Here is a 23076-nt window from a genome sequence, read left to right on the forward strand (position 1 = left end):
CATCTGTTTTAAAAGCCTGTTTTGTGGTCCAGAAGGAGGTAAGAAGCAAATTTTAGTGGCAATACTAAATACTTGTTGGGCAAAGGAGAGAAGAGTAAAAACCAAGGACTGTGTCATGACAAGCACCTACTGAAGACCAAGAGATGAAGGTAAGGGGAATGTCAGAGGAGGGACCTGAGGAACTTCATCCCTCAGGTACCAAGGCAATGAAGCAATAGAGAGCAAATTATCCCAAAGCAAGGAAAACCAGCAAATACTGCAAGAGATGACTATACCAGTACCAAGAACGTCTTAGTGGTCTGACAATCAAAGAAGAATGAGACAGCAAAGCCAAAATGCAAAAAAAAAGAATACAGAAAACAGCACTGCAAATATAAAATCAAACAAGGCAAATTATACTACTAGAAAAGTTTCTGAATATGGTGGAATTAAGTGGAAAGTGAGCTTCACTCCTAAGGGAAAAAGGAGATCTACAAAAACAAACCGGCAGAGATGTGGGCCTTTCTTAATTTAAGCTTTGTCAAAAAAATTTATGCAAAGTAGCTGCTCACATCATTAGAGAGAGGGGGTAGGTACACAAATTAGAAGAGACAAGGAATATTTTTCTAAAGCTATTTTTCTAAGGCTTTGTCAAGTAAGTAGAGACATAAAATTTCCCTAGGTGGGTGAGCTATGTACCCAGAGATTGCAGAAGTGATCTCTGAACTATTAAATCAGCAACTCTGAGAGCTCTTGGTAGACTGGTAAAGTCTCTTAAGACTGGGGAAGAGAGAAAAATTACCTTTTAAAAAATACAGAAAAACAACTGGGAAACAAACAGGTCAGCCTTGGATTTCCAGAGTGATTTTGGAGAAAAATCACCATCAGGTTGTAAATGCCCGGAGAACAGCAAGGAGATAAGAAACAAGATTGTCAAGCATGGCAACAGGCTACCCAGGGAAGCAGTGCCATCATCACACCTGGAGGTGCTAAAAGACATGTAGATGTGGCACTTGGGGGCATGGTTTAGAGGTGGATTTGGCAGTGCTGGGCTAATGGTTGGACTTGATATTAAAGGTCTTTTCCAACCAAAATGATTCTATGATTACAGATTTAGCTGTGACAGGTATAATTTTCTTTTTTCTTGGACAGAGTAGTGGCTGAGGGGAAAAAACAGAGGTGAAATATCCTGAGTGAAAGGTGAACAGACCTCCTCAGAAGCATGTTCAGAAAATACCATCTAGTGAGAGTGCATAACTTTTTTGCTCCTGGATATTTCTGTTTCCACCTTTGGGACCATCACCCCAAAATGAGCTGCAAACACAACCTTGGAAAACTCTGGCTGTATTAAGTTACTAAAATCTGTGAATTTTCTGAAAATTTTTAATTGAAGAGCAATCAAAATGAACACAGTTTAGAGCATGGAATTATAACTCAAAATTAATTTAATAAATTGCAGAGCTACGTGAAATCAATACAATAAGGCATGACTTAGGATTACGCTGGGAGAAAAAATCCATCCCAGTGTTTGTTTAATATAGAAAGGATGGTGTGCTTGGAGAGGGCAGGAAAACAACAGAGTTCCTCATACTTAAGGCTGTTTAAGAGATAATGGTCATCTCTTAGCCTCCATGAGGACTAGGGAGGACATGAAAATGCACTTAGAGCCTTAGATCTTTGCCAACAAGTTTACTTCTTATGTTCTTTCTCCTTTTGTATCCATGATCCAATGTGGCCCTTCACAATCATCCCCTTTCCTCCAGTATCTGTCTGTTCCCTATCCTATAACCATCTGCTCTCAAATGCAGGTTCCTGCCCTTCCCTTCCAGCCACACCTCTGCAGCAGCTTCTGCCTTTCCAGCTTCTCCTGGATAGCAAAGCTGACATCATGCCTGTATTCTGTGCACATCCATTTGGCCAATGTCCCCCTTCTGATACAGGCCAACACATGCACTTCCTCCTCCAACCACCTCCCAGATACCTCTATCCTAGCTACATGTCCCAGGACATTCACCTTAAAGGAGAGTTTGGTTTTGCTTTCAGGCTGTTTCCGTATAATGAAGATGATAGTGACAACAAGGATGGCGGCAATAATCTGTACAGTATTTATCAGAATGTTTGGCTCAAGGGAAGTCAGGATACAGATACCCACAATAAGGAAACCTGTGAACAGACACCAAAGGTTACTGATTTTTTTTTTTAGATACAGGGAAAACACAAGAACAAACCATAAGCAGGCAAAGCAGAATCTGAAAGCTCACAAACAAAACAGCGACTCATAAAAACCTAACCATAACAGATATGCCTTTGCCACTATACATCCCCACGCACTCCATCTGTGAATTTCTTTTTAAGTCAGAAATTCAATCTTCAGTTATTTTGGCCATTACAAAAGCTCATCAAAATCACATCAAGGAGGTGAGTTTTCCCACCATGGTGAGTACAAAGTCCTACCAGCTGACTCAGTGCCCCAGAGACACACTGCCCAGCACTCACCTAAGATGAAGGTTGAGACGTTCACCACCAAACCTGAGAATTTGGAAGGATCTGACTCTGTGGAACATAGTACGGCTTTGAGGGAAAACTTCTCCTCTTCCTCTGGCAGAAACCCAGCCTGTGACTCACTGGTGCTCACAGACTCGTTGTTATCTGTCTCCTCTGTCGACCTTGCCATCTGGTATGCCAAATTAGGCTGCTCTGGCTGGTACCTAGCAAAAGGAAATGACACAAAGAGCCTGTTAGTTTGGCTTTTAAATGAGTGATACCCTCACACAGATAGTCATGGCTACACGCCAGACCTTTACAGCACCAGAATAGGCCCACGTCACTTCTATACCCTTCTGCTTCAAGAGGAAATTTGAGGAATGATGTCATCATGATGTAAGCAAGTACGACCAGCTCTTATTCCCTACAGTGTGGCTGTAACGTAAGTGTTCTAAAGCAACAATGCTCTTTTTCATGAGCCCTGTCATCCATATCACTAGTGACATGGGAGTGACAGGAAAAGGAAACAGCAGAGGGACAGACTGATGCTCATAACCAGGGCCATTGTGTCATCTGTGGCAGTTCAGCTCTTGCATTTTGGCACAGAGGTGGCTGAGCTAACAGCTCTGCAGCTGTCACACCCTGCAGCAGCATTACTGCTGCCACATACCCCTCCACCCCAGACTCTTCTGCCAGCTTGTCTGCTACCACATAAGGAAGGAAGAACTGAAGCAAGAATGGTTGCTGCTGTGGACACCACATTCAACAGGGCTGTGACACACAACCATGTGCAACCATAAATAAAAAACACTCTTCGAGCCTCAGCTCTCTGTTACAGAATTTTTGGCAAGTTACTCAGCCACAAGTCTGACTAAAGGACTGGGCCACTTTGAAAGTCACCTTAAAACTGTTCCTGTGGGGATGTGTTCACAATGAGGCATTTGTTAAACACTAAACTTGTGAAATGCAGTGAAATCCTTGGGTGCAGCCACAGCAAGCAACTAGTGGCAGGATCTTACAGCTTTGGAAGCAATTCAGCTGCTACATCATTAAGCAGTCAAGAGGCAGACAAATCCGCTGCCAAGGTCACTACAAAACAGGCTGTTGCCTCTGCCAACCCATGATGGGGGAAATGTCATGCAATAGGTACAGCAGCTTGCAAAAACAAATTAAAAAGCCATTTCTAGCTCTGAGGAAAAGAGTAGGCTGAGAAATCAGGAAACTTAAGACGGATAAGGTAAATCGCAAGAATTTTCAAGGGGCAGGGAGCAGAGCACAATCACAAAGCAATGGTACCACAGAACAGCACTGGCCCTTCACCTACTGCAAGACTGTTCTCAGTTCAGTGCAATTGCTGTGAGAGCCTCCATCTGATTCTGAGTAAGTCATTCTATACAAAGGTACTTTTTAGTAACATGATCTTCAGATATTTTTTTCATTAATCGAGTGCTCTTGTCTGTAAGGTGCCAAGCACTGAAGATTTTTAGCTTAGGTTTGGGAAGCTGTGGGAGCTCAGCACTTCTCAAAGACACACTGATCCTGCAAACACATGCTCAGTTCTTTTCCTGCTACTAGACTTCATCTCAAATCTCCTTTTCAAAGGAGGACAACCTGAAATGGTATCCCCACTGGGCACAAGAGTGGGGACAAGGCAGACATCCAGGATCACACATCTTTCCTCCCTACCCCTTGGCGTATCTCCTGGAGCATTTTGAGTTGACCACAGCAGGACTGGCATGGAACAGGGGTTAACCAAGTTCAGAGGACCTCCCTGTCGATCCAACTAACACAATCCCCCCATGAAATTAAAGAAACAAGCTCTTCACATGCCTGTAGCTGGAGATGTGCCCATAGAAACTATGAGGGCATCTGACTGTTGTGTGGAATTCTCTCTGTGCCAGAAGAGACAAAGCTTCTACATTCTTACCTCAATACCAACACACAAGCTGCTACCAAGGAGTAAGCCAGGAGGGTCCCGATGGACATGAGGTCCACAAGATCTTTCAAGTCAAAGAGAAAGGCCATAACAGCTGTAGGAGGAGAGGAAGGTAAGAGAGAAGAAAAATCAGCAATATGGCAGAACATGCACATCTCAGCAGTGTTAATAACAATGCAGCACACATGTGACTTGCTCAGGACTTGGTAGGGGAGCTTAAGATGTCCCAAGAGAAGGAGAGGCAGGCCTTGGTGCATGAATACCCTAAGACTCCACAGGCTGTCCCAGCCTCAGTAGCTGAAACAACAGGAAATGCTTACTACAGTGAATTCCAGCCTGTTTGTCTCGCACAGCTATGTTCACCCAACTACCAACAAAAAGCAGGGGTTTAAGCCACAACCTCATTGTTAGTCCCCAAGTGCAGCTGCAGCACTCCTAAAGTCACAATTATCTCCTGGAAGTAGCCAGAGGGAACAGAGGATGGGCATCACCTTCCCTGGTGTCTCAGCTTAGCTGGGTTGCAATCAGGCTTCTGCATGCAGTGGGACCAAGCATCAAAGAGGGCATCATGAAGTAGCAGGTGTCATCACATTTCCAGGATTTCCAGAAGAAGGCTGCCATTCCTTAGGGATTACCCTGCTTACACAGTCTCACTAGGTAACCCTGATTGTACAGGAATTTGTATAGGGCTTTCAGAAGGCAAATAAGTGGATAAAAGACACACAGTCAGACATCAGGTGGCACCAACAGCCATATGAGAGTGTAGGGACCTCAGAGCCAAGCCTGGCCCCACTCAGCCTTAATGTACAACGTGGAGCCCAATAGCCAGCCCAAACTTGAAATTCAGCTGGCAAATGTTGTCCCTGCAGCTTTGTGTGGGTTTTGGTCATAGGCACTATGGACCATTTGGATGAGACCACAAAGCTGTTTGTTTTTTTTTACTTTATATTGCTCTTTTTCCTACCTCACTATGGTCTGGACCCCAGAACAACTGAAGAGGAAGGTGTGGGAGAAGGAAGTTGTGAGGAGGCTCTGAGAGTCCCAGCAGCAGGAGCTGAGCCCCTTCACAGGAGATAAGAGCCCAGGGCAGCAGTCTGGCACAACTCCCCACCAAAGGTGGCACATTTTTGTACCCACAGCTTATCCTACACTTGCAGCAGAAGGTAAAGAGAAAGCAGCAAGGCTGCTCTCCTCTTTGCCAGGCATTGTGAGGAAGGGGGTGGCTGCAAGAACAGGGTAAGCTGCTCATCCTTGCTGTCCAGGAGGTTTAATTCCTGTATTTCTGGCAGGCCAGGAGAAGGAAGGGGAGAACAGGATGGCTGCCAGCTGTGACTAACTGATTAACAAATGCCAGTGCCACAGGGGCCATCTGCTTGTCTCCGGCTGCTCTGGCATCTTCTGCAGAGCTGCTACCCACAGGCAGAGCAGTGTCTCCAGCCAAGCCAGGCCAGCAGCCACAAGGATGCTGGGGCACCACTGGCTCCTACCTTGCAGGGTGTTAATTACTTTCAAGGCTGGCTGAGCAGATAAAGGCAGTTCCTGGCAGGAGACAGGACTGTAAGCAATGAGCTCTGAGAAATAGGGACAGGCACACAGCGAGCTTCTCATGCTCACGCAGACTCCCCAGGGCATGCCCTGGAAATCCAGGACACCCTCTGGGATGCTGTATTCTGCAATATATCCAATTAGTAAGTGGGCTAGAGTCAGGCAGACTTATCTGCCCTGAAGATGAGCTTATGTCTCCTATCCACACATTTGTTCAAGTCTTTGGATCCTACCTGCAGTAGCTCCTGAGGTCACCGTTGCAATTAAGGGAGTTTTTCTCTTCTCGTTGACTTTAGCCAAAAATTTGAAGAGAAGTCCATCTTCTGCCATAGCATAAATTATTCGAGGCATCGGAAACATGGAGCCAAGGAGACTACGGACACAGGAAGGAGAAATAATCTACTTATGTCACCTCCTGCTGAGCACAGGCACACAAGTGAAAGCAAGTTTATGGCAGTGTAACTACAGAACAGGTGGCATTCATTCCCTTCAGCTTCTCCTTCAAGGGCTCCCTCTGAATACCCATAGCTGGTAACTGAGTGCAGCTCTATGATTTTGGATAGCTAAACTTAGCCATGGGGCATAAAACCAGCCTGACTTTCAGGTCGTAAAAGAGCTGTAACTTCTGTGAGCCTCTGTGAGATGCTCACCTAATTGAGTATGTCTAAGTTGATCTGAAATAGGCCTTCTAAGTTCAAGAGGTGAAAAGTTCTGCCTCCAGCCTTCCCTGCCTCCCATCCAGATGGCTGTCCTGCAGGTAACCTGCAGACAGATGGCCCTGGATATGGTAAGCCCCATGTGCTCCTGAAGATGCACCCTGCACCACCTGACACAAGTCTGCTCTCCACCCAGCAGGCCAGGATGTCTTGCACCCAAACTGTGCCTGCATTGCATAGCTGCCTCCATGATTTAGTCATTCAATCCAGATTTATATTCCTGAGATGCACCTGCTGGTTCTTCTGCTAAGATGGGACTTTCTGAAGTGATACTGGTCACCTGCTTCTCTGGTACCTACCACAGGGTGGGATCCTGGTCCTTTTGAGGTCAGTAGCCCTGAATTTCATCCCTGGTTTCCATTCCATTTCTTAAAAGAGATGGAGGTACATGAGAGATGTACCTTCAGAGACGCAAAATTGAGGAGCAGTGTCTTACCTTGTAGAAAGTGCACACAAGGAACCGACAGCCACTGCATAATTGGCTCCATCCCAATCCACGTATTTAAAGGCATTGGGTAAAGGGCTATTGGTATCCAGCAGATAGTAAGGCATCATGAGCGTCAGGGCAGCTGACACGCCAAAATAAGCCACAAAGCAAATGAGAAGAGATGCCACAATGCCAATAGGAATGGCCTTCTGAGGGTTTTTTACCTCCTCACCTAGAAGAAAGAAATTTAACTATCAGCTAAATGACAAGCAAGACCTTTATCTCAGCCTAGGGCAGGTGTGCTGGCGGGGGCTTTCAAAGGTTTCATGGGTACAGAGGTGCTCTTTGGCCATAATGCTGTTGATGGCCTGGTTCCATCCACTTGGGTTATCACAGCCTGTTTGCTCCCATTTCTGCTGCTCCTGTCACTTCTGACACACATTTGTGGAAGCCTTGTAAACTCAGGCACAGAAACAATCTGGATTAAAATAGTGCTTTGCCCAAAACAGATCATCCTTCTATCCTACTCCTTCTATCCTACTGATGCTGCAGACCCAAGAAGAGTTCAATGATCACAGATGATGGAACAAGAAATTATTCTGCAGTTGTAGGGAAAATCCATGGATGTCCATTTTAGTAACATCTCTACCAGAACTAATACACCAGGATCATGGCACCATAGGTGCCCATTTCTGGAGAAGGGCATAGTGCCTGAAAGTCGTATGGCTCTCTGAACACGCCTCGTAACAGAAGGACCTCCTCTAGTTTTTATGGAAAATTTTCAACAACCAAGTAGGAAAAAATGTGTGTAAAAAACCAAAATTCAGGCAGCGATCAATTACAGAACAGACTTGCACTTTCCTAGTCCTACAAAACTGCTCGGAAAGCAAGAACTCCTGAGGTACAGCATTTCAGCAGGATGAACTGATAAACACAGATCCATACCCCTACAAGTCAAAAGCAGATGAATGTTTCTCCCACAAGGAGAAGCTCCAGGGCTGGCTGGAGTAATGGAGCCAACACTTCTCCAGCTCCTTGCTTGGAAGAAGACACAGTAATGCTTTATCTCTCTGTGATGATTCCGTTCGCCCTCTGCTCCAACCGTTCTTGCCAAATGTGAAATTAAGGACAATCCTTTCTTCAGGAAATTAAGATTCATCTTAGCCCCAAGAAATACGACCATGCTGATGGCTTCTCTCTCAAAATGAGGCCTTTTAACCTTTACATGTAAAATCTCCTGATTCTAAAGCACAGCTCTAGGGTACAGTTTACTCCCCAGAGGCTTCCTCTTTCTCTGGATCTTTTAAATTCTCCAAGCCATCAGAGCTTCTGCAGCTGAAGGCACTGAAGAACACTGTTCCAGAATAACCTGTTAATTAAAGTACCATCTAGAGTTAGAGGCTCAAACTCATACCAGACATGTGAAGCTGGGCCTTCCCTGTTTGCCTAGCTGGAAAACCTGAACATCTGACCTGGTTGTGTCATCACTGACCATCCACTAGCGTGGGCCCTGCAGGCAAAGAAGGGAGGCAGCTCGTGGTTATACAGTTTATCCATGTGCTACAGCAGCTAGAAGTCAGCACTAAGGCACTCAGGGACTTGAACAAATTTAGCACTTTCACTATTAGGAGCAGCTGAGCCAAAAGCCTATTTTGAGCTGAGGTTCAGAGGGACAACAAACGTGGTGTCCTGAATTCCCTATTATCTGTGCTCTCCAATGTTACTGAAAGTTGATCTACCGGCAGCCAGGTTCATAACCACAACGAAGACATCTTCCCTCTTACCTGTAGTAGCAATACAGTCAAATCCCACAAAAGCATAAAAACACGTAGCTGCCCCTGAGAGGACTCCTTTCCATCCATAGGGCATAAACCCTCCAACACCGTAGAGCTTTTCTTCCTGTGTTTGACTGAAAGGCATGGCACTGGGTTAGAAGTGATCCTGCCTAGCTGGGAGTCACAAAGCTATTCACACAGCTCATAACAAAATCCAAAGCCAAAGTTTGAAGAAGCAGGCTCTCCCTTTCATATGCTGGCATACCAGGCAAAATGCTAAGCCCTACCCACTGCTGAGCTTTGGACTGGCCTGCAACAGCCTGGGGAAGGCATGGAATAAAAATGGTTCATGATTTGCTCCCACCACCTGTTCCGTGGGGTGGATAAAAACGTCTTGGCTAAGACAAGGAGAAAATAGCATGAACATTAAAAATAATTTCCTAACATTACTGCATGTGTGCACATACATATAATTCATTTGAACAGAAGCTTTTGGAAAAACTAAAGACTGAGAAACACGTGAACCATCCACTTTTTACTTTAGATGGACTCAGATAAAAGGTAGGTGAGTAGACATAAGAAAGGAATGCAGGGTGCCATGATTGTTTAAAATCCACCCCATCTTCTCAAATTCCATGTGCCAAGCTCATACCCAAACCACTCCTGTAACCATGAGAGAGAAATGGAGCCTGGATCCCTGACACACCAACTGCTTTGCTCGGCCTTAACCAAAGTTCATTTAAGTCAACAGACAAACACAGGCTGATCCCAGTGCACTCTGGATTGCAACCCCATATCCATGTGCCTTGTGTTGAGTGATATAACAAGCATGCCCTTCAGTTCAAGTGACTTAGGTAACATTTTCAGTGAAAAGTCATTGTAAAGATGAATTAAGGCAGGTAAACTAAACTAAATCCCAAATCTGCAAGTCTTCTCACATATACGTATCTGAACTCTCTCACAGAAGCTCTGCTGAGACTTAGATGAAATCTGGCCAACAGAAATAGTACAACTCAAATGTGGATCACTCTGGAAATAATGATAAAATAAACCCCAGTCAGGTTTTACAAAAATAGTAAGTCATACAGGTCAAAGACCTGCATTCATACTTTGAAACTCTTGCAGTAATTGCTCCTTGCATGGGAATAGCAGGAGGAAAGGAGAAGGGACTGGTCCTATAGAAGCAATTTTTTTGCAGAGGTTGAATTTTGAAAAGAGGCTCAAGAAGTGGCTTTTACACAAGATAAATTTGACCCACACAACACTTATGAATCTCACCAAATTTTGTCCAACTGTGCTTCCTTGCAGACCATCATAAAAGTGGAGATATATAAAGGCCCTTATCCTGTGTGATACAGTCTCAAAAATTAATCACTTTGTCTTACTGGTAGGCCTCATAAGCTCATTAATTTTGATCTTGTGTAGGATGACAGAATTTTGGCCAAGCAAAATGTCATTAAAAACAGATTTATGACATGCTTGCAGCAATGCATTAAAGTAACCTGCAACTTGCCTTCATTTTATTGAGGCATTTGCAACAAGGTCTCTATAAGGTATAACAATGCCAAAGGATGTTGCCCAAGTATTCAAAGTACACAGTTATACTTGGACATGGCTTCACACAGGCACCAGAGCCAGCCTGGTGTACACTTGAGTAGAACACTGTCTAAAGAGCTCTTTTCTCTCAACTTTGGGTGCTATATTGGTTATAAGGCTAGAAATGGTCAGTCCTGCAGCAGGGCCCACGACGACACAGCTGCTCCAAGCACTTTCAGCCCATCAGCACAGCTTGCTTTCAGCAAACACCCACCAAAGACAGCTTTGCCTCCAAGGTCTGTGGCAAAGGAGGCAGTCATCCCATTCACTGCTTTTCTATCTCAGTCCACAACCCCCCATTTAAACTTGCTTTTGAAAATGCACCAGCTTCTGAGATGAGAAGAAAACATCCAACCTACTTGTCTTTGAAAAGGCTATGGCTTCTGTTGTAAATGTCCTGTTCAGTCAGGTTCCAGTTTTTAACAGATCCTTTCACAAAGCCGGAGATCACGACAAATCCAAGGACAAGGACGTTGATGCAGGTGAACACTTTGTTCACCAGGGCAGATTCTTTCACACCAAAAGCTAAAAGCCCTGGGGAAAAAATGGCATAGGTCAGGTATTTCACCATCAGCAGCAGGTGCTGGGGACTCACAGACATAGCTCAACTGCGTTCACACTGTGCTCTGCCCAAATTATCCCGTCTCATTTCTTCACAAAGCCAAGCAGCTCAGGATTCACTCAGCCAGAAGTAGGATGGGAACTTCAGCTCAGACATTATTTCTGCAGAATGTGATACACTCTCCCATCCAGCATGCCCATGTGGACCATGTCCCTGGTAAAGTGCTTTGCTAATACACTTAAACTACTCCCACAGCCTCAAACTTCACACAGAGACCCAGAGAAAGCACTACAGGTGGTTTTCAATGAAGGAACATGGTCTTATAGGTCTTGGCCAAATGCAAAAGTTATGAAGAACACTCAACTTTCCTCAGAAATTGGGGGAAATATGAGCAGGGACCAAATCCAGGAGGATTCTACTTACAATAGCTACTTCTAGAGCTGAAGACAAAGAAGGTGGCATCTTAGGAATCCTGCTCCTACTTAATCAGCAAGAGCTTTGCCAGTGAGTTCAGTGAGAGGAGGATTTCAGCTTGGTCTTAAGATGATCTATCTGAAGAAGAGCATGGCTACAGGCCTTGGGAAGCAAAATCTCACTGAAGCATAGCTTGGCTTCTCAGGTCCACAAGCTCTCTTAACTTCCTCTTCAGGTGTCTGATTTTTAAAAACTGAAACTTTTAACTCAAATCTAAGGCTGAAGGAGAAGTAAAAAAATTTCACACAGGCCCAAGGGAGAAGAGAAGCACAACACTGTTCTTCTACTGCTACTCCAAGGGACTTCAATGAGAGAAGAGCATCCTGTGTACTTACCTTTCCTTCTTTTAAAGTAAGAAATAAGCTGAGACAGCCATATCAGAAGAGTCTTTGATAGAACTACATACCAGCCCACAAAAACTTGTAAGGTACTTCTTAGAAATCTGAAACTCAAGACAGTGCAAGCAGATATAAACTTGTGATGATGGTATTTGAGACTAAAGCTGCTCTTTCAGCAGCTTTTTTTTAGAAAAGAATGGTTTGCCTTTTTTATTAAAATCCATGGAATTTGCTTCATGCAGGAGCATAAAGCCACCTTAGTACAAAGTAACCTTTGTAATTTTACACCTCAGCAGTGCTAAAGTAAGGAGTTCTAAATTTTGTAAATTGTATCTGAAATGAAAGATCAGATTCTGATTTGAAATGAGAGCAATTCATATTACATACAAATGAACAAAGGGGAAAATCTCTCTCATTCAGATGTAATCCTGAAAACAGAGGGCTGCTATTGGCTTCAGCAGCCATCAATGCAGTCCTAGATTCAAATGCAAATCCAAATGCCAAAGCATCCCTTGCTTATGAGACCTGTCCCTATGAGCACAGCTAAACTGAGAAGGCCATTCCAATCAGAGTGGGAAATGTCAGGATAACCTTGCTAGTGGGACACTGCAGCTTCTGCCTGCTGGAAACTACAGAGGAGTATGGAAGCATAATTTTTTAAATTTGCCTAAACTTGGTAATGCTTTGCAAGACCCTGCTGGAGTAGAAGTAAACATTCAGAAGAATTTTGATCTTGCAAGTTGTCAAAACTTTTCCAATTTATGAACAAAGGCTTGGCACACTTTTAGAAAAAAAAAAAAGAAATGCGGACTGTGTGTGACACATTAAATTCTCTGGAGTCTTGTATTCACTTCTGCAAACTGAAGCCTGTACATATTTTAAAACACCCAAAACTAAAACAGTAGTACATGAAACTATAACCAAGTCCTCTTTCTTTTTTTCCCCTCGCTTTTCTGGCTCAAAGCATAAAAAATTGGTAGATTTTCAAAGGGGGAATAAGGCTGATAGACTAACTGCATGAAATTCTTGTGTAATAGGATTTGTGGAGGGAAGGATTAAACTCCTATACCTGATTGAGGATAACAAGTCATCTTTTCTTTACCTCCTTATAAAAAATTTGATTGAAAGCTTTAAAAGTGGCTCAAAAATATCAAGAATGCTCCCCTCTAATTCAAAACCTTGTAAGCAGGCTATGCCCTGTGCTAACTCCTCAGCAGCTATATAGGTCAATCCAACACTTGTAGCAAAGAAAGTCTTTAATATGTTGTTCAAAATAAATCAGGACTTCATGCTCATTCCAAAAGCAAACAATGAGATTACAGAAGAAGGAGGTGCAAGACCCACAAACCCATCCAGTGCCTCACCTGTTAGGATGATGATTATCACCACAGCAAAGATGTCTGGGTACTTTGCTAGCACTCCGGGAGCATCCATTGTCATGTATTTTTTACAAAACGTTTCAATGTGCTGCCCTATGATTTCATCAAACGTCGCGCTCCAGGCTCTGGCCACACTCGAGGTTCCTGCCAGAGGATAGAAAGGTAGATAGATCAAACCAGGGGGAGCCTTGTAAGGCTTTTCAATACAGAGGGCCTCAAAGCAACCTTGCATGTGCTCCCGGGTGCTGGGGTGCTGGGAGCAGCCTTTCATATCCATACCCAGCCCACAGCCTGTGTTCATGCTTGGCATCTGCTCTGATAGTAACACACACAGGCGGTGGGCCTCAGACTCACCCTGAGCTGACAAGATGAGAAAAATCTTTTTAGTCCGGCTTCTTTGCAAACCTCAGCTTTGCCTGTGATACTGCTCTGATTGACCTTTTCCTCACACCCCCAAGGGCCCTTCCCCCAAACCTGGTCATTTCTGTTACCAGAGAGGACCAAAGGTAATGCTGGCAAAAGCCCCTGGCAGCCTCAGTTAGGGGGCTGCAGGGGCTGCAGCCCAGGCAGAGGGCCCATACAGAACCCAGCTGCCCTCCAGCAGTGCAGTGCTGGAGCACCAGAGCCTGGACCACACCAGTGGCCAGCTCTGCACTCTGGAAACACCCAGGTCAGCTCTGACCTCCAGTGCCACAGCATCCAAGCAGGAAAAAAACTCAGATACAAATTACATGTTATCTGAGCATAAGTCAGCTTATTGCAGAGTGCTGGGAATGACCACAGCAAGTGGAACAGCTCCTGCCTGCAGCAAGTGCTCAGGCTTTGCCCTCTGGGGCCACTTTTTGTTTCTGTTTGAGTGCATCCAACTACGTGCAGCTTGCTGGGGTGAGAACTGAACCTGGGGTCTCAGGACAAGCAAGCTGGGGACAGTGTCTGGGCCATAAATGTAATTTTAGAGAACTGAAATAGTAACAACAAAGAGCTACCACCAGACAGTGGCAGCATTTTGTGAAATAAGTAGGCTTGTATAAAAGCCAATTTTTCCCTCTCCTGTGTTAACGTGGCTACACTCCCAAGGTCTCATACAGTACATACACTGTATATAATAGCACCTAAATGCATATCATAATTATTTCTGTACATAATTACCTAGTTAAAAAAAGACCTTGGCTTGCTTTTGGCTTGCAGAGCAGCTCCTCAGAGGATGCCATCAGGGGCCCCTTTCCACCCAGAACAGTCTGTCCTGCCACACTCACCTGTGAGTGGGTGTTCAGGTCCCAACTTCGGCACCTGCAATCCTGTCAAACAATGTCTGTGCTCACCCACAGCCAAATCCTCTGCAGCAGCGGTGGGCAGCACCTGCAGCACAGCTGGGAACACTCACCTGCCCAATCCAGCTTTGCAACAGCATAAAAATTAAGCTGCAGAACAGACCTGTTGGGAGACTCTTCTGTTCACCAAGACAGAAAAGTGCACAGTGTGAACACACCTTTAAATAGTTTGGACATCACTGCCATCAATTTAATCCTGAGAAATTGCAAAAGTTATTGTACACCACATTACAATTTTTCAGGTTAGCTTTGGCACGATTTGAGGAAAAAGACTATTTTAGTGCTATTTTTTGTCCTAGCTGTAATATTTTATGTTCTAGGAAGGGAACACCCAGCTCCTGCATGTGTTATATTAGATGCCAGCTGCTTCGATGCCAGTTCCACATAACTATCAGCCATTTATCTGGAACTCTCTGCAACCAACAGGCTTGAGGGAGCAGAGGGAACCTGACATTCTTTCAACAACACAGACACCTGGATAATATCTTGCTGTTATTAGAGAGCACAGTGTAAAGACATTCAGCTTGTACCTAGGAGGATTTACCCAGTTCTGGTCAGCATAGCCTCACCAGAGCAGATTTAGCTCCTGCCTACAGCACACAGCTCCCAGGAGAACTGCAGAGTTCAGGTCCTGGGCTCACTGCAGGAACAAGCACGGGCAAGGAGGTCACCAAGTGCCAGGAAACCCCAGCAGCACCTACTGAACAGAGATGCTGTTACTCATCATACTACCAGCTCCCGCCAGTTTCTAGTTCCTGAAACGCATCCCACAATCTGGCACAGTTCCCCAAACCCACATCATCCCAGAAGAAAATTCACATCAGATTCTGGTCCTGGACACTTTTCTCCTTCTCTCTAGACCATAACTGATAAGTTGCACGCCCATTTATTTCTCATCACCCACCTCCAAGACTCCACACAAGCCTTCCCCCAAGTCAAGTCACTTCAATTAAGTAAAAGTTACTGGCCACTCATCCTTGGGACTCCAGGATTTCTTTTACCACCCTCACAATACTTCCTGAGCCGATGTCTGAGAACCTCAGCATGAAAACACCAAGCTGGCCGAGCTCTTTAGAGATGCACATTTTTGATGCACTGCTTGGCATTTTTTCTGCAAGATTAAGAAAAAAAACAGCTTTCTGTCCCTTTCAAGCCCTGGCTCTGAAGTGCAGCGTCTGTCTGTCAGAGACTGATGTCCCGAGATATTTAGGGATGCCTGTGTGTGTGAGTGAGCAGGTCAAGCTTTGCCCCGGTGAGGCAGTGCCCTGTCCCCACACCCCCCAGCCTCTATTCCAGCACTGCACTGGCACACCAGGGGCAGGGCTCCACTCTGCCTAACCCAGCTCCTGAGAGGCCAAATGACCTGAAGTCCCACCTGGGTGAAGGGCCCACAAAGGCCCAGGGGTTTTTATGGCTGATCATGAGTGCAGCACATCTTGACCCTACCTTCCTCTTGGAGCTTGTATCTGAACACTGCTGGAACTCAGGCATTGGTAGCTCTGTGTGCTTTTCCATATCTTCTCTGTCTTTCACTCCTTCTTCTAATTCCCTCTTCTTGGAAGATTTTGAGTAACTAACAGGTGTAAAGTTTGTCAAGTTGGATGGGCTAAATCAATGCTGTGAGAAGTGTTCTTGATCAGATGTTGTAGTAAGTCTTTAGCCAAAGTCTCCTAATTTTTCAGAAGTTTGCCAGTAAACTTTTGTGTTGTTTTGACCTCTTGCGATTATCTGGTCAGTATTTCTCTCATGTGTCTAACTCAGAGTACAGGAACCATTATAAACACTTTCAAAAGTCTCATTGAGAGAGCTGATTGGGGCCTAACAGTGGCAGCCAACGTATCTTTCTCCTCCATGCCCCAGAAGCTGCTGGGAGTTGTCCTTGCTCTCAAGAGGGGCAATTAGCTCTGAGAGAAAAGCTGGGCAAGATAAAGGGACCTTCTACACCTCATATCCTCCCCCAGTGTTTTTCCACCTTAGCCACCCTTTCTCACAAATTATGAGAAAGACAGTTTGCAAATACACATTCTTGACACAGGACTGAAATAAAAGTAAGGAAGTTCTATTTGAACACATTCATGGATTGTATCTACTTGTTTTTAATTGAATTTCCTGCCCTGTGACAACACACTAAGCAGTCAACTCTGAAACAAGAACTGCGACAGTTGTTCAAAATCCACTATGAGAGGGGGAAAAAAAATCTCGGAAATACCACTCTGAGCCCAGATCCTCGGAGTAGAACATTCAGTAGGCAAAACTTTTCATTGTGCATTTGCAGAATCAGCCGTGGTTGCTGCCCCAAAACCTATGTCACTCATTTTGGTCGTCCAGTATCATGGTAGGAATGGCCCCAAAACCAATTAGATGAAGGGCATGAAGGAGACGATTTATCATTACCTTTCTGGAACAGAAGAAAAATTACCAAGAAGTCTGTTCAACTTTTCTACATGTAGCCTAAGCAGAGTCCATTGTAGAAGTGTGGAAGAAATTAAACACTTACTTTTTTAAAAATTATTTTTATCTACTCCTTGCAGTGAATGTAATTCACAAAATAGCTACAGGACTCAGATTTCTTAAGGAGAGGAGTTAAATTGACTCTGGCTTTTCATCTTCTCTCTTTTTTTTTTTTAAGGAGAAGGAGAAGAGGAGAAAAATATTTCAGGTAACACACAGAAGAAAGCCAGCATGATCTCAGACAGGCAGCTGCTATGCCACTATGTTGTTCTTGATATGATCTTACCCTCCAAGCACCATGGAAACTAAATTCCGAGGTAATGCTTACAAATCCCATAAAATGCATTTAAAAAAACCAACTCCCTTCAGTAATTTAGCAAACAGTTGGTTTTCAGTTTAACTAGCAAGCTTTCAGTCTCAACTGGTGAGTCTGTTGCAGCCTTAGAGGCATGATAACAAGCAGCCTGCCCAGAATGTGTTTGAAAAGACACAAATCCTTAATTAGCAAAGTGTGGCTTAGTTTTAATGCATCAGGCTGAGTTGCACAGCGCATGCTCTGAGCTTGAGCCAGGGCCTCTCCTAGTGGGAGTCAAGGGCTTAGGAGGGATTTGCTTTGTATTTTCCAGAGACTCTGAACCTGCAGATCATCTCAAGATTAATTCTGCAGCACTTCACAAGACAAAACTCTTATCTCCAGATACTTTAAATAGATCCCAAAGGGACCAGAATTAATCCTTGATCAAGTGTGTGCCCTAGCAAGTGTGCAGAAGCCAGGGGGTGCCAGAGGGACGAGGTGGAGATTCAAGGAATTCCCAGCAGCAATAAGCCCTCAGCCAGCAGCACAGCAGCCATCAAAAACGCATCCCGCTGATGAGTCCTGAAATCCCGGTGAGCGCAAGAGTGAAGCATCTATTTTGTAACAGTAACACAGGCATGACCAGAAACAAGGGTGACCCTACACACCAGGCTGCCACCTTGAACGGAAGCTAGGCTCTCGCAGCACACTCACCACACTTACCAATAACATAGGAGAGGATGAGGTTCCAGCCTGTGATGAAGGCCCACAGCTCACCCACAGTCACGTAGCTGTACAGATAAGCTGATCCCGTCTTAGGAACTCGAGCACCGAATTCTCCGTAGCAGAGTCCCGCCAGCACGGAAGCCAAGGCGGCAATCAAGAAGGAGATGACGATGGCAGGTCCTGCGTTCTCCCGTGCCACAGCCCCAGCCAGTACATAGACACCTGCACCCAAAGTGCTGCCTACACCCAGAGCCACCAAGTCAAACGTGTTAAGGCATCGCGAGAGGCGACTGTCTTCTCGAGAGCAGTCCACATTTTTCCGACGAAGAAGCTGGTTTCCAAAATTGGTAATTTTCTGACAATCCATCTTCCTGTTTGGGCCTGCAAGAAAGATGCTGCCATCATTATCCAGACCAGAATACCGTTCTACATCAGCATCACTGCACAGGTACAGTGCTACAGCCCTCGTACATTTCAGCAAATCAAACTTCCCATTTTCCACCTTTTTACAGGGTGAAATGTCTCCTTTGGCATTTTATCTAGACCTACCGTGGGGAATTAAAATAAACAACACCAAAGTTCTGCTTCCAACTCTCAGTCATGCTGCAAACCCTATGCAATCCCAGGAGAGAGGCGATACTCCGGTCCAGCTCCCACCCTGCTCCACAGTCACTCAGTGCCCACACACAAGTGGGCAAAACAAAAATGAAAATTTTGTCTCTCAGATTTCAGACAGGTTTTCCTGTTCTGGGCAGGAGAGTATTTTAAAAGTGAATGTTACAGCTTCTCCATCTACCACACTCTGGTTCACATTGCAGAGAGCTTGTGGAGTGCACAAACCCTGTATTACTGGGATGAATCTAAACCTGAGGATGCTGCAGGGATGTACATAACACCTCTCAACCTGATAACCTGAGGGAACAGCTACTCCAGGACAACCTCCTCTGTAAGATGCGTTGTGCAGACTAACAGATTTTCTCTGCTTTGCTCTACAAATCTCCAAGCTGTGTGCCCACAGCCTACAGGGATGAACCTCATCTTCCATCTCAGACTGCATCCTCCAACTCCAACAGCCCCACCCTGATACCCACACTGCACCATTTAGCTGGCTTCAACAACAGGGCTTTGAAAATGTTTCCTCATTAATTATGGGAAAGGAAAAAGGTTCTTTTATTTCAATGCAATGCTAGATTGAAACACAAATTTTCCAGCAGTACACACTGCACACAGACATCAATACTATGCTGAGAATAACATGCAGGAAAAAATACTCCTAAATGCAATTTACAGTACAGTTCAGTGAGATTGGTAGTTCATCAGCTCCAGCTAAAACCTAGTGTAATAGGTGGGAAAATACATGCTAAGAAACTTAATTAACTGAGGCAACTATTAAATCCATGCTTCAATTCTGTCACCACAGCATCAACTACAAAACCAAAAATCCTCTTCACTTTTCCAAGACACCCGTCATAAATCCTGGCTTAAATCCCTTTCTCTTGGCTACACACTAACTCCCCTACTATGAGAAAGTAATTACAACTGCAGGAACAGGGCTGGGGATTTATAAGGCCCACTGTGTCAGGAATTGTACCCCACCAACAGCTCTCAAACTTGTTCCCAACAGACATGGATTTAGACAAATAAAGAAAAGCAGGTTTTAGGCCAATCTTACAAAAATCTTGTTTCATTAACCATGGGAGTTCCCAACACATACAGAGAAGGAAAAATATCTTCTCCCTTCAGCAGGAAGACACATCTAAGTCTTTACCTAAATGCATTCATGTCAGATTCTTCACTCAATCTCCTTTTCACCTGAGCCTTACCCAAATCCATGTCAGCCAGGATTGCTTTTGGCTGGACAACTGCCCACTTCCATAAAACTGGGACAGGGCAGTCACAAACTTTGAACTGGTTAAATAGATGAGAAGACTGTGGTACTGGAGTGTCTCCTATGAATTCTGCTGCTTTCTAGGATGCCAACAACATGGTAGACCTTTTACTTCCTACACAGCCATCTACCCTAACAAATCCTGCAATACAAACATAACATAGTGGTTTTAATTCTGCACTGAAAATGAAGGAGTAACTGGTCCCCAATTCCCTGCCTTGTCACAGACATACACATCATGAGAAATCACTTCCTTGGCAAAAAACAGGGCTGGGGAGGGGAAACATCCCCAGGAGAGGAACAGACCTTTGGTGCAGAGATGGAGGACCAGAGAACTCGGCAAGGTCCTAGGGGGCAGGGGGATTACTTCAAGTGAATTAGTGAATTACTTCAAGTTTATATATCACTCGAGAGTGTCCCAGAAGAAGCATATTTCAAAGCAATTTCATTTGGAAGCTCCCTTGGGCCTATCCACAGGTGTGCACAGCTGTACTATGGCCATCAAGAACAAAGCAGAACTGCTTTTTATGAATAATTTGCTTAGAAGAAGGGCTATTTAATTATGACAGACCTGGAAATTAAGACCAACATCCTGCAATTGGCTTAATGCCAGCAGACAGTGCTCTTCCAGGTGAACTCCAGATTAAGATATCAACTGCCTCTTTCACAAAAAACATGTCAAAGTCTGAGCATCTCTGCTGTGAATAGAATACTTCCTATAGCCTGCAGGTAACAAACAGGGAGCCTGCAATGCAGCCATCTTCTGTGGCCCTCACACAGAGCACTGTCATTCATCTCACAGGCACCACTGATCACCACCCAAGCATCTCTTACATGTTTTCTTTGCTTTTGAAACAGCAGGTACCAAATCAACCTTTTACTTTCAGTTATATTCACTGTCACTTAACACAGAGACTTCAGTGAAGACAAGTGGGATTTTTACAGGAGAACAATCTTTTGGTTTTGCAGGATGCAGTACAGAGTCATTACACCTCAGCCCAAAACCTTCTGTGTATCATTTGTTATCTTTGCAAGTGTATCAAAGGGTGATTTTGGCAGAGATTATGATTTTTCCCGTCCTTAGAAGTTGGATCCAGCTGTGATTTTGCCTTCTGAAACAGTCATCCTTGACTTTGAAGTGACCCTTTGTTCTGGGCTGGTTCCACTCCCAGCCTCACTTGAAAAGATAAGCCTTTTTTTTGAATGCACAGCCAGTATTCCTGTGGCATAATGCAGTCCTAATAACGTAAAACAATATAAATTATACCAGAAATGTTTCCAGATGGTACCTAACCACTTTCAAGCTGAGGAAACTTGAATCTGAATGAATATAGATGAGTTTTGTTCTGCACATGCTCAGCTCTGGTTTCTCTGTTGAGAAGCACTGAGCTGCAAGTCCCAGCCACTCAGACCCTGAGTAAGAAATGGTTTCAGCCCAAGACTTCTTGGGGTAGCTCCACCCAAGGTCTTGAACCACTTTGGGTTCTGGCTGGAGCTGAAGTCTTTGGGACTGGTGGGAAGCAAGGACACACCCAAGTAGCCTAGCAGGGTGGACCCCAGGCCAGGGGCCACATCCTTGGGTGAATCCTGTCCCACCAAAGTCAATGGCAAAGCTCCCACCAACATCAATAGTCCAACTGCTACTGGTGTTTTATTTACAGTGCATTTTATGTTTATTACTTTTGTTCCCTGTCCAACTTTTTGTGTCTTGACTCTATTGTATTTTTAAATAAAATAAGATATTCTTCCTCCTTTTATCTAACAGTTAACATACCTATTATATCAGGTTGATAGATTTCCTTCCCCATTTCTCAAACCCATAAGAAAATAAGCAATCTGCCATGTGGTTGACAGCAAGAAGTAAACCATAATAAATATCTGTCCAGCTAAACATAAAACACCATGTGTAAAAATAAGCTGACAGGGCACCATTTTACATAAGCAAGTACTATCACTTCCTCAAGAGTTACAAGTTGTTTCAGCTTCTGAAACGCCACCCCTTACCTACTTCAACGCACTGCTGCTCCTGAGAATTTTCTTCTCCAATTTGCAGAAGAGCATAAAATTAAAGCTGATTAAGCAGAACAAGGAGTTTTCTACTAAGGAAAGAAGTAAACCTAAGCCTAATCTTGCTGCATGTCCAACGAAGTCCCCAGACATCTCCTTGAAGGATGCGTGAGCTGAAATCCTCATTCAACATTGTCCCACACATGGTTATATCCATTCTGAAACACAGGGAAATGTCTACTGCCATCAGTACCCTTCTCTCACAGCAAAGTCATGTCCAGTGGACAATCTGACATCTGTTGAAGACCAAAAGAATGCTGAGGAGAAATATCCCTCATACAACTGTATAATCACTGCTACAAGTCTGCAAAACAAAGAGCTTGCCCTGGTGCTGGTATATTTGACAATGTAGAATGGTTTTCACCCTGTATTTTTAGTGCAAACGTGGTCCCAAACAAGCATGCAGTGATGATGCCAACCAGTTGATCAACACATAGGTAACAAACCCCTTTGGGAGCCCTTTCCAAAGGCTGGTTTTGCTGCTTCCATTCCCAAGGCAGCATCATTCACACAGAAGTCCTACAGAGGAAAAGAGGTGGAAAACCTCAACTCCTACTACTGCTGTTAGTCATTTTTGGGGTGTCAGATTTGACTGTAGACTCCTAAAAGCAAAAGTAAGGGACCAAACTACATCTCCTGAATGTTTTCTGAAGCATCATTCAGAAAACCGAATCACCAAGGCACATCAGTCCTGGGTGTGATCCATTCCAGTTTTAAGCAAGAATTGTGTCAGATACATCCTTCCAAAATGTCCTGCCTTGGAAAACTCCAATTTTTTATGTTACTCTGCAACAAGCAACAGAGCAGAGGTAAGATGACTACAGAGGATGCTGAGCCTTCCCAACAGATATTTGAGCACCTGTCTCTAGACTTTTAGAAACAGAAGCAAAGGATGTGGCATCAAACCCTTAAGCTGCATCTGGCTGTGTCCCTGAAGCAGCTGCCAGTGCCCCCATCAGCTGTGCTGGACAGGGCAGGCAGTTTAGGAAAGACACACTTGAGACAAATGCTGAGACCAATTCAGAGACTTCAGCTGTAGTCATTTGCAGATGCAGCCACCAGCAAAAAGGCCAGTGAAAGCAAAGGCATGACCAAGCATTATGCAAA

General features: G+C 44.4%; 1 protein-coding gene across 2 annotated transcripts in view; it reads right to left on the reverse strand.

Moving 5' to 3' along the window:
* The window catches only part of SLC7A1 (solute carrier family 7 member 1), a 37288-nt gene that overhangs the window by 3347 nt on the left and 10865 nt on the right, over window positions 1-23076 (reverse strand). The window contains exons 2-10 of one of the 2 annotated variants that reach the window (XM_058825301.1): window positions 18012-18395; window positions 13197-13355; window positions 10818-10992; window positions 8872-8996; window positions 7097-7319; window positions 6178-6317; window positions 4391-4493; window positions 2476-2687; window positions 1994-2142 (exon numbers count right to left, since the gene is read on the reverse strand). In XM_058825301.1, the coding sequence (XP_058681284.1) occupies window positions 1994-2142; window positions 2476-2687; window positions 4391-4493; window positions 6178-6317; window positions 7097-7319; window positions 8872-8996; window positions 10818-10992; window positions 13197-13355; window positions 18012-18395 (1670 nt within the window). The remainder of the gene's footprint in view (window positions 1-1993; window positions 2143-2475; window positions 2688-4390; window positions 4494-6177; window positions 6318-7096; window positions 7320-8871; window positions 8997-10817; window positions 10993-13196; window positions 13356-18011; window positions 18396-23076) is intronic. The other variant, XM_058825302.1, reaches the window with a different exon arrangement.

Source organism: Ammospiza caudacuta, chromosome 2 (assembly GCF_027887145.1).
Source record: "Ammospiza caudacuta isolate bAmmCau1 chromosome 2, bAmmCau1.pri, whole genome shotgun sequence".
Classification (NCBI taxonomy): domain Eukaryota; kingdom Metazoa; phylum Chordata; class Aves; order Passeriformes; family Passerellidae; genus Ammospiza; species Ammospiza caudacuta.